This window comes from Solanum stenotomum, chromosome 7 (genome assembly GCF_019186545.1).
Source record: "Solanum stenotomum isolate F172 chromosome 7, ASM1918654v1, whole genome shotgun sequence".
Taxonomy (NCBI): domain Eukaryota; kingdom Viridiplantae; phylum Streptophyta; class Magnoliopsida; order Solanales; family Solanaceae; genus Solanum; species Solanum stenotomum.
This window is the reverse complement of record NC_064288.1, coordinates 51734481-51746803: the sequence shown is the minus strand read 5'-3', so window position 1 is coordinate 51746803 and position 12323 is coordinate 51734481. Positions and strand designations below refer to the sequence as shown.

The 12323-nt window shown below is 35.5% G+C and overlaps 2 protein-coding genes across 2 annotated transcripts; both read right to left on the bottom strand.

The window, feature by feature from the left end:
- Positions 1 to 1223: 1223 nt before the first annotated feature.
- On the bottom strand, positions 1224 to 9853 carry LOC125870619 (transcription factor SRM1-like). The gene is made up of 5 exons (XM_049551087.1): positions 9763 to 9853; positions 8196 to 8241; positions 2769 to 3085; positions 1919 to 2253; positions 1224 to 1837 (listed from the first exon to the last, which is right to left on the bottom strand). Exons 3-5 carry the CDS (start codon positions 3071 to 3073, stop codon positions 1554 to 1556), a joined length of 924 nt encoding a protein of 307 aa, XP_049407044.1. The 5' UTR covers positions 3074 to 3085; positions 8196 to 8241; positions 9763 to 9853; the 3' UTR covers positions 1224 to 1553.
- Positions 9854 to 9972: 119 nt separating this feature from the next.
- On the bottom strand, positions 9973 to 11403 carry LOC125870620 (50S ribosomal protein L5, chloroplastic). Its single transcript, XM_049551088.1, has 2 exons — positions 11091 to 11403; positions 9973 to 10671 (listed from the first exon to the last, which is right to left on the bottom strand). The coding sequence occupies exons 1-2, from the start codon at positions 11343 to 11345 to the stop codon at positions 10126 to 10128; spliced, it is 801 nt and encodes a 266-aa protein (XP_049407045.1). The 5' UTR covers positions 11346 to 11403; the 3' UTR covers positions 9973 to 10125.
- Positions 11404 to 12323: the final 920 nt, after the last annotated feature.

The following is a 12323-nucleotide window of genomic DNA, read 5'->3' as shown; positions in this document are numbered from 1 at the left end:
TGGATAGACCTTATATGAGACAGGGTCATTGGAAACCATATAAAATCCCAAAATTAGTTATGTGTATCTTTAATACTTCAGCAATGAGCTTTTGGATATACTTGTTTGTGAAAACTAAAAATGTTTGACAGTAATTTGAATGGGCATGCTGTGATAAATGCCTTGTAAACTTTCGAAATGTTAGCAGCTGGGATCCTGCTGGATGTGAATGCTGTATACAAGGCTGTTCCTGTGCCGGACAGGGACATTGGCAAGATTATGAGCCAACCTCTCCGTCCCATCACCATGGGACGAAGAGTGTTCTCTTATCCGCATCAGCAACTCATTAGCTGTTCTGCTATCATAGCTTGCCATGATGGCCTGAGCACATTGAGTCAACAGAGCCCTCAAATCCACCATTTCCTTCTTGATAATGCTGCCATGCTTCCTACAAAGTTTGAAATTGTGGAAAAGAAGGAAATGGAAGCCAACACAAACGGAAGTCATGGTAGCAATATGGGGGGCAATGATCTACCACACATGGAAAGCCAAGAATTGGAAGATATTTAGAGACAATACAAGTTTTTGCGATTGTACAGATATAGAAAGAGGTAGAGCTAGAGTTGCTATTCTGCAAAATGCCAGTGGTATCGCGAACTGCAGTTCTTCAAGATAGCATGAATTTAGACGAAAATCAAATCTTATATGATAAAGAAGAAAGAGCATTTTCCTTTTCTACCTTCAATGAAAACTCTTGGACCAATAATTAATAAGTAGTAGTATATAGTTTTGCCTTCGAAACCATAACCCAATTGTGAGTCTTGTTGCAAGAACAAAACTACGTTATAAGGAAAGCAATAAAAATGTATACTCCATTGTTGCAGGTACACACAGTGATGGCGCCGGAAGGAAAAGGATCATTTTTCTCTACATCAAGGATTTTAATTACTAGGTAAAATATACAATTAGGACTAAAAGGATCACTTTTTTCTATACATTAAGGTCTATTTCGTGTAAGTGGTATATATGAAAGACTAAAATAGTCCAACCACATACATTAAGGATCATTTTGATCATTTGATCCATAAAAAGTTGAACCAATTTGGTATACAACTCCCCATAGCCATTAGAATACAGAAATAAACTTAGGTTAGTAGCATTTGATTCTAGTTTGAACCTTTACCTTGTAAGAGGTTTTGGCAAAAAAAAAAACCAATAAACTGCAAAAACGAAGAGCTTGCAAGAACTCGAACTGCTATATGCTTTTTATTGAAAAAATTCAACCAAAATCAGGACTGTGGACAATCAATTGCAACTCATCAACAAATTCCTGCCATACACAACCACTTTGAAAGTCCTCACGGGCCAGTTCATTTGTGAGATCAATGATATGAGGAATAGCCACAACCTAGTCCCTCAAAAGAGTTTGAAGATAGACAAAATCCTGCTCACTAAGGGAGACTAAGAGAAAATAAAGAAGAGCAAAACTGTCTAGCATAATGGAATAAGTCTTCAAAAAAAACAGGTGCAGTATCAAGATTAATAGCCATCTGGATGCCACCAAATCAGAACATCTAATCTGTGAACAGGTCATCAGTATCAAAAATGCCTTCATCATCAACGGGGGTGTTAGATGAGGGGGCAAAGGGATGTAAATAAGGAGGAGCCGCCTCTGCAGCTGCATAACTGGAAGTTGGTGCTTTCCCAACATCAAAAATGGAACTAATATCATTGTCTACATCCATGGGCTCAGCGAGTAATGCTTCTAGATCACTCCCAATTCTAGTGATGGGATGACTGTAAGTTCCACTTCTAGCAGCAGTAACATCCTCCTGCTCCATCATTAGGTCATCAATGCCTGAAAAGAACTCAACATTTACATCAGGAATCAGACTATTTATTCCATTGATAAATGCAGCATTATGGCCTGAGGACTTACCTTCAGCAACTGTTATCATCTGCTGCTCAGCATTGGTACTTTCTTGAGGTAACATGCTCTCATTACTAGTGTTTGGCACTACTTGTGATCCTCCAAAAGCTGGCCCAATCATATCCTCGGCGTTTGGAACTAGGGAAGTTCCAGCAGCTTCAGCATCCACACTGGTAATATCAAGAATGCTTGCTCTTCTATTCCCTTTGTTGGCAGCTTCGAGGCACTTGTAAAATTTCTGGGCATGGCTCGCCACCTGCATTCCAGTTCTTGTAATCACACAGTGCCTAGATATACTTCTCCAGTCACCTCTTCCATATATAGCTAAGCCCCGGAGAAATGACCTATAGCAGGAAAGATAGAGAAATAAGTTAATATCAGCTTTGAAGTTATAATCCAGGAAACAAGATCACAGGACAGCAAAAATTTTACTCTCTCTTACTCAGCTAACCACACACTACATCCTATAAAGCCCAGAGGCAAATAGGTATGATTCTATTGATATATTTATTGCCTTCAGCATGCACTGTGTAAAATCACAGACAACACCCCCACCCCCACCCCAAAAATAAAATCACCATTCGTATTTTCTTTTCCCAAAAAGAGGAAGGGACTTAAATTCATGGGATAACAAATGTCCTCCTTTGAATATGTGACTCCCACCATTTGCTGAATTTTCCATTGCCCACTTTTTTCGCCTCATTGGTATATGCACTCACTTCAAGTATATGTGCCATTGTTTTTATTGCTAATCACTTCAACTATATGTGTTTTTTAGCTTCTCAAACTGAAATAGGCTATCAAACAGAAAGTGAGAAATATCAAGAAAACAAGAAGAAGAATTCTACAGGAAACCCACCTATGTTCCTGTTCTGTCCAAGTAGTCCCTCTTCGCCTTTCGACGTCTGCTTTCGAATTTTGGTTGGCATTGCTTTGCATTTCCGGATAATTATGTAATGGAACGCATCCAGAATTGATGTCATTGATATCTTCTAAGAGTATATTATAGTGATCCTTGATGTCCTGAAGTGATTTTTGAGGAAGTGCTTCTTCCATCATTCTCAATAGATTGTTTTTGTTAAAGTAGATCGCTAGGGTGTTCTCAAAGACTTTATCCTCCTCCCTAGTCCAGAAGGAGCTATTGCATGTCCTATTGGTGCTCATTTTCTTTTAGATCTACAAGGGAAGGCTCAAGCATGAAAAAGGGAAGTTCGGATTCAGAAAACGGATGAGTGTCAATTTATGACAAACAACCATAACTACCAGGCATCTATAATAAGATTTTTTGTAACCCCTGACAATTAGTAAACAGAAACAATCGCAGCAATACATGTATTCTATTAAATCAGTTATAAATACTATGAGAAGTAATAAGTGACCGGAAAAACGAACAAACATGAAGATACAAGTGGTATACTACCCACAGAAGTCCCCAGAGATACGAAGCATTTTATAAAAGCATCTATGTTCTTTACCTTTTCTATCGGATGGAAGGTTTTATAATAAGAAAGAAAGTACAAAGAAGAAAAACTATGTCTCAAGATAAGAAAAAATTATACCACTGAAGTATATATTTTTGTTCTTGTTAGTGATGCAAAAAAAAAAATTGTGGCCTTGTACCACATAACGGGAAAGAAATTATGTCAATCCAACATTATATTATCAAAAGAAAAGGAAAAACCTAGATTGTCTTGTAACACAAACTAACCACTTAAAACTAGGGAACGTGCAAAGACAAATTGTGATATCTAGGACAAGAAATCAAAAGGAAAGCTAAAAAATTCTTATTTTTCCTTTTTGAGAAACACGCAAATCTCTACACATTAACTTTCAACAACAAAAAGCATGTTAAAGAAGAGTCCTTAGAAAATGCTGACACAATTTTTCTCTCATGAGATAGAAACAAGATGAATCTCATGACATTCAAATAGGTGAGTATCACTTCACATCTCTTAAGAATCTACCCCAAAACCAATATACAATCAACCATCTGTGATTGTATGCACATTCTTTTGTGCCATTATTACCTTTATACATCATGAAATAGCAAATTATTGTTCATTTTGAATGGAAGATTTACGGAACCAACAACAACAAAATACCGATGTAATCCCACAAGTCAAGTTTGGAAGACTTAACTTTGTACGTAGAGCACAGAGACTATTTCCAATACACACTCGGCTCAAGGAAAAACATACCAAAGCAGATCGAGTAAGGGAAGATTTACAAAACCAACAACATACCAGAGTGAAATCCCACAAGTAAGATTTGGGGAGGATAGAGTGTATGTAGAGACCTTACCTCTACCTTGAGAGGTAGAGATGCCATTTTTTATTGACACTCGACTCAAGGAAAAGCATATTAAAGAAGATCAAAAAAGGAAAGATTTACAAAAGCATGACAAAAAATCGAAAATGGAAAGCCATAAAAGATCTTACTTCAAAGAAATAATCATATCTCTAAAAGTTAACTTTCATAAACACAAAGCATGTTAAAGAAGAGTACCAAAAAACGCCGACGCAACTGGCAGAACCTAATGATCACAAACCACAATCAAAGCAAACTTCTGAGTGATCGATCTATAGTGATAAGTTGTATTACCTATGAAAACATGCATTCAACCATAAGGGAATCTCACATACACACACACACACATATATATATAATTTTTACAAAAAAATGTATGTAGACATCATTCTCAATAATGTACATAGGCATAATTAGCTAGTAGATTTGTAGGAATTTCTCTTTATTATCTTTCCTAGTTAGTACCTTACCTATTGGAAGGGATGGAAAACGGGCGGGTCGAGTCGAATATGAGTTGGTCGAAAATGGATAAAATATTCGACCCGACCCATATTGTCCGTTGCTTCTTATTATGTAAAGAAAAAAGTACTACAGATAACAAGATTTTTTTCTTATTCTTTTTCTCCTTTTAGAGTGTGTTAGGCATGAAGGAAAATATTTTCATGTTTATCTAGAAATATATTTTTGCAAAATGAGTAATCCTGAGTCGAGGTCAAAATTCAGGTCTTATGTCAGGGTCAGGAGTTGGGTCAAGCTCGTATTGGGGTCGAATCCGAGGTTTGGACGTTTCGGGTGGTAAGGTTAAAAAAAGTTTTGAAAACTATTTCCCTCATTTAAGGAATGTTTTGAATTTTTTTCCTTACTTAAATGTATGAAAGTCATTTTTCTTAAATTATAGGAAAATAAGACTATTTGCAAATAGGCATAATTAGCTAGTAATGTGCATAAGCATAATTAGCAAGAAATGTACATAGGCATAATTAGCTAGTAAAGTACATAGGCATAATTAGCTTGCATATATGTAGGAATCCCTCTTTATTTTCTTTCCTAAGTTTGCACCTAATGATCTTGCTTACCTGTTGAACTAAGAGCTTGTTTGGATTGGCTTTTAGCTTTTGACTTATAATCCAAAAGCCATAAGTTAGAAAGCAAGTGCTTTTAACCACTTTGTTAATTTACCAAACACTCCAGAAGTGCTTCAAATTTATTTTGGCTTTAAAGCACACAAAATAAGTCAATCCAAATAGGCTCTAAGATCATCAACTTCCATTCGATTACAATACTGAAGAAAATTTCAAGAAAAAACTATAGATTTTTGGGCAAAAAGATCAATTTCACACTTGGATTTGTCCTTGCAACAATTCTAAAGCTTCTTGTAATTGTTACTTCACCGAATTTATTCTTTTAGGGCATTTCATCAATATTTTGGAGAGAGAAACATATCATGATTACTGTACTCTGAAAAAATATTAACAGATAGTGTAATACAAACAAAAAGTCTAAAATGTGTTGAGTTGTAGCACCTAATCTGCTAAAACTCAGCAAATCAAATCCTTTTGTCGATTTTCCTTAGATTGGATGTGAAAAAACCGGCAAACTTTGAAATTTGGGGCATTTACATCCTCCAACTCCAGAGATGGGCAATTGAAAATCATCATCACCGTGCGGGAATTCAAACCCTTTAGGGTTTTGCCCATTGGTTTTGAGGTTTCAAGGGACATTGTGGTAAGGGAGAGAGACAGAGAGGGAGTGATCTAAGTCATGAAAAGGAAGAGCTTTGAAACTTACCTTCTTTATTTATTTTTTCTTATTTGTAGAGGCGAGTTCTTTTCCTATTTGATGGACAAGTCCCACATTGAAGATAAAACACTCCCTAATAACAATGACTCGGTATCCACAAAGAGATGTGTTTGCTCTACTACTATTTGTTTGGATGGTTGGTACATATGGAGGCAAGTTGTTTTCCTATATGATGGTGAAGTCCACATTGAGGGTAAAATACTCTCCATAATAAATAAATGTGTCCTTTAACTTGGCCTCAACTAGCATCTATACCCTCCAACTTTGTGTGTGCACCAATAACAAGTAGCCACACGTGTACTACATGGCATATACAAATAAGTTCGAGAATATCTCACGCGAATTGTCACGTGAGACTCACACAGAGAGATAAGGTTGCTCTATCGTTTTACAATTTGTTTGGACGGTTGATACAAATTGTTTCATAATTTATTGTATTATTTTTATGAATAAAATGTACGGATATACTGTATACCATACATCAACAATTTGAAGGACAAACCTAACAGAAAAAGTAGAGCTAGTATGAAGGTAGGTTAAAAAATAAAATAAAATTATTAGATATTTTTTTTATTTTTTGGTCGAACAACCACATTTTATGCAAAAACATCTTGAGCATCATTGCAACATCTCATACAACTAGTCTCAACTTGAACCAAAACTCTCCCTGTAAATGATATATTACCCCTCTTAGATTTCATTAGCTCCCTCAATATGGCTTAGCGACCATTCTTTTGCTTGTGGTTAACTCCCTGATTAAATACGTGTTTTTGTTCTCAGGAGTTAACCATATTTTTTGTGTATGTAATTTGCATATCCTTGATGCCTTTCTAATACATCTTACTTGATCAAAACAAAACAAAAAGCTTGAACCAAAACCTATACTCAAACCTCCCCCTATCTATACAATTCCCCTTGTTGATATATTCCCTCTATCGAATTCCTACCTTTACAATTTGCCTCTCTATTCAACACATCAAAAATTCTATATTTACACTCCATTTGCACTTGCTTACTAATCATTTGGAGTCTGGGCACATCTGTGGTGTCACAGTGCTTAATTCCTTGCTTTCCATATCCCATAGATTAGTGCTGCCACCACAGCCCATAAGAGTGATCTATTTATTTTCCCTTTTGCACTTCTAGGCATTCCACATCATAATCGATTCACGTCAGCATTGTTGGTAATGGATCCCCAACCAGCTCAATATCTCCCGCAAACAAGTTTGTGAAAACATACACTCAAAGAACAAATGTTCTATATTTTCAGGATGGTCACCACATAACAAGCAAGATGTATCCTGGCATTTATTCATCGATCTGAGCCAATCTCTCCCTTGTCAACAGTCTTCTATGCATTGCAATTAAGCTAATGAAACTATGCTTAGGGATAGTTAATTTGCCCCATACTCCTTTCCACCATGACATTCAGTCCAACCCCGATTCTATACTTATAGCCACTTGCAATAGAGTATTCCCCTATGGGTTGCAACCATCCATTCCCATTATAACCAGCAACAAATTTCTCCTTAAAAAACTGTGTATTTTCTTCCAAGACAGCCACACGACCCTTCCCTACCCTATACCCCCACATACACGTGGGACTAATGTTCCCTTATTCCAAGCCACCCCCACCAAAAAAAAGGCCTTTGTTGTATTCTGCAAGGATCATCTATCACATTAAGGGTGCGTTTCGTACGAAGGAAAGAAAAATGTTTTCCTAGAAAATATTTTCCCAGAAAACAAGTGTTCCTTACTTATTTAAGTAAGCAAGAAAATATCATCATAAGAGCATCTCTACATTATCTGGCAAAACACTATGGAGGCAGTATGCAATGGGAAGTGGGGGTTCGGGGGTGGTGGCGGGTGGGATGGTCAAGGGGAAGGGATTGGAGGGATTGGGTGGCGGAGAGGAGACAAGAAACTTGGAATGTCACTTTTCCAATTTGTTTTCTCTACTTCCAGTAGGGAAGTCATTTTCCTCATTTTTAAAGAACTGGTTTTCCTAGAGAAAATGGTTTCCAAATATATTGACCAACCAAACATAGGAAAATGTTTTCCTCCATACAAACACCCAAAGGCAACTTCCAGAAAATATATAATTGCAAAAGGAGAAAATTCCACTAAAAGGTTTACAAGAAAACACAACTACCAGATAAACAAGCAAAGCAATATTTACCTCAAGTGGCGCGAATGTTCCCTTAAATAGACTCAAAACAGAAAAACTGCAAAAGAAGTTGATCAGTATCTGGAAGCAACAAGTAATGTTTGATAAACTGAGAAGCAATTCAAACTCTCTTCCCTGAGGTAGTATCTAGCCAATTGTTTTTTTTCTCATTATAAGCTAGTGTCATTCGAAAAGGAGAGGAGCATCATCAGTATCTAATTAGTCTGAACTAAGAGATCAAAAACAATCAGCTGAAAAAGATTGTTATGCGCGTCTATGTCAATTTATCAATTTATCAATTTACATTTCAATGAAACAAAGGGGTAGAAACAACAATGTAGACATCAAAATAGAAGCGATATTCGTCTCAGCTTCATAACTTGTTAGCGTAAATCAAATGGAGAAATTTCAAATGCTAAACTTCTAAAGACAAATGAAGAATAGTATAAGGCAGCTACACAAAATTAACCAGAATTAGTTAGATAATATATTTTAACATATAACAATTCTCTAAGGATTTTTACCAGACAACATCATACATTCAAAAAATGAGCACCACCATTAAATTCTTCATCGATCTAAAGGATATAACACATACTTGATTTCATCAACTTTATGTGGTCTAACTCATCAAGAGCAAGGTTTTTATTGACCCAAACCAACAAAAGTACCCAATGAAAGTACTCTTTTTCTTTAGTTTCTCCCAGAATCTTCTGGCTGTGTTCACAATAACACAAGTGGCAGGAATGATTTCAAATCGATAGAAATAACAACAGCTTCTTTAGTAAAAGTTCCAAAAGCATTAGAAAGCAAGAAGGAGTAAGCTGATTCGAACAACTTTTCCTGTTGCCTCATTCTATACAATTATACTCATCTATTTTTCCCTTTTGAGTTTCTTTTTTCCTTTTTTAGGGGGCGGCAAACAACCAAAGAGTAGGCTTAGATATCTATCTTGGAGTACCAGTATGGAGATCTAGCAAAATCAGAATGCAGCATTTTAAGAACAGGTTAAAACCAAATCAAATGACATAGAACCTGAAACCACTAAAAAGCACATTCATACACACTTTGAAAAAAAAAATGTATATAATTTGAGCAGAATAAAATGAAGCCAAGGAAAAAAAGATGAAGCAACATGGTAAAATACTACTCCCTCCGTTCAACAATACTTGTCCACTATACTAAAAATTGATGTCCAACAATACTTGTCCACTTGATGAAATCCATGGATAATTTTAAACTTAGTTCCTAATTTACCCTTATCATTAATTATAGTCATTTCCTATTACATTTTGCAAGATAGTAAAATTACCCTTCTATTTATAGTTTCTTAAGGGGTGTGCCAAGTCAATAGTGGACAACTATTGTTGGACAGAGAGAGTATAAATAACTATGATTTTCTAATATGTGAATTTAAATAAAGCTTAGAGGGAGAAGGGAGCAAGGTGGGGGATCAGGGAGTAGAAATAAGTATGGGACTCCACAGCCTCACACACATCAAGCGTTAAGCTTTAGGACAAAGCCGGCAAATACTCCTTAGCACATACAATAACAGATGAAAGCAGAGATGTTAACTCACCCAAATGTGAATACGGCGGAGCTAACAAGAGAAACTCTTTGCCTGAAATCAAAGTAAATGGCAGACGAAAAAAGGGAGTGGTAGGAAATATTTAATAACATACAAATTACAATAATCAAGATTCATGAATAGTAAAAACTAAAAACTAGAGATGAAAACAATTCTTATTTTTATTTTTATTTTTATTTTTATTTTTAGAGGAGGAAAACGTAAATAACATATCTTCAAGATATCACCAACCAGATGGTAAATGTGCAATTACAGATTTTTCTATTCAAATTGTACGCCAAAAACAACTGATAAACCACAGAACAGTAAAAAATACAACAAGTCAACTCATTATCCCTGGAGATTGGATCCACCTCATCTCCTAGACCTTTGCTTCGCCTTCGAGTCAAAATGGTGAGCTTTAAGCTTTTTCTTTTTCGTAAAAATTGTCTGTCCACCAGCACCTTCTCTAAATGGCATACCCATGAGAGCCAACAATCTGTGTGCCTCTTTATCTGTCTCAGCTGTTGTTGTTATGCAAACATCCATCCCTCTTGGCTTACCAAGAGCATCATAACTTAGCTCTGGGAAGACACTCTGTTCACGAAAGCCAATGCTATAATTTCCATGACCATCAAAGCTATTGGGGTTTACGCCTTGAAAGTCCCTCGTTCGAGGAAGCCCCAAATTAATTAACCGGTCAAGGAACGAATACATCACATTCCCTCGAAGTGTAACAGCAATTCCAAGCGGTTGACCTTCTCTAATTTTGAAAGTAGCAATAGCATTCTTAGACCTAGTCTTCACAGGCCTTTGCCCTGTGATTAATGCCAAATCATTCATTGCTGCATCCAAACCCTTGGAATTTTGTGCAGCATCTCCTATACCACAATTTACCACAATCTTTTCGACCTTCGGAACCTAAAACACAGTTTTTCCACATCCCATATCAAATCAAATTAATACTAAAAAATAATACTAGATTTTGAAGCAATAGGTCAATGCAACTAATTTCACTGTGATTTCTCACTTCCCAAATGATAATAGTGTCAAACAAACTAATTTCTCAGCATTTCAACTCTTAAATTCAACATTTTATGAACAAACAAGAAATATAAACAGCGCAAATTTGTAGATATAAGTTGTAAAATTTGAAGCTAACGAAGCACATATGCTTTGAAATTGAAATTAACTTGAAAAAGAATATTTGAAAATTGAATTTGTGTTTGGACCTGCATTGAAAATTTGTTCAATTCCCCCACCTTTATTTTCTCTTGCCCAAACCCTAATTTTTATATGTTTTGAAAAAAAATCCATAGACAAACGACTCCTAAGTTTACCTGAAGAATATTGGTGTAACTGAATTCTTCCTTCAACAATGGCACAATCTTTTCGAGGTAATTTGTTTTCAGACGATTAACTTTTTCAGCTTCACTTTTATCCACCAGTACTATTGCTGAAGCTTTCACCGTCAATTTATTGGACGACCGGAGCTTAGGGTTTCCGACCGGCAATCGAACGGAGTACGCCGGAAACTCAGCATTGTAGAAAGAGGAGGCCGTGGAGTGTAGAAGAAGAGGAGAAGATGCCGCCATTTCACTGAGGTTTTTCTGTGTGTGTGTGTGAATAAAAGGGTATAGGATAAGATGTTCTTTGTGGATATAACAGAGTTCTCTCTTTAAAAAAAATTAGTTTACGAGTGTATAAGTCAAAAATTTGGACCGTTTTGCCATAGATTTTCCAAGTAAAATTTGATAAATAGTGTTTGTTCATACAATTTGTCATCTTTTGGCAAATAACCCAAATATTAGAAAAAATCTAGTATTTGGGTCAAATCTCATTATTTGGGAGCTTTTAAAAATTCAAATTCTATACTAAACTTTTAGTATCTTTTATAAAAACACATTCTATAGTAGTTTTTTTGCGTTGTATTACATATTTTTTTTACGTGAACACCAAAATAGTGAATAAGAAAGTGATGATATGGTTATTGATAAACATGATGAACAATCGATTTAGGATAACAAAGTTATATGTTTCGTCTACTTCACAATCTATGGAATGATGCTTGTTGCACTAATTCTAAACTATCACATTGCTCCAGTGTCATGGACACTACTTGTTATTTGTTGCAACGAAGATCCAACTTGTTGCGGAAGTCACGAATCTTGTTATTCTATCTTGCTATTTAATACAAACTTATAGTTAGTTTTGATAGTTTTTAAAACTTATGGATATAAACCACATTTCTTAAAAAAGTGAAATATGTTTCCCAAATATTATGGCCAAACACATGATGAAATTTTACCTAATTTTCATCCAAATAATATTTACCAAAAATATTTGGAAATCTATGATCAAACGCTAGCTTAAAGTTTTGGGCAATAAATCATGGGCAAACCACATAAATCCCACTAGTTTAGGTCTTAATTATTAAGATTCCCAATAGTTTCAAATATTACTTCATGTACCATATTTTATGCTTAGGATATATGAGTCTGAATCCATAAGATACATGTATCTGTCGAATTTTAAAATTGAGATACAAAATTTATTTATTTAAATTAATTGTT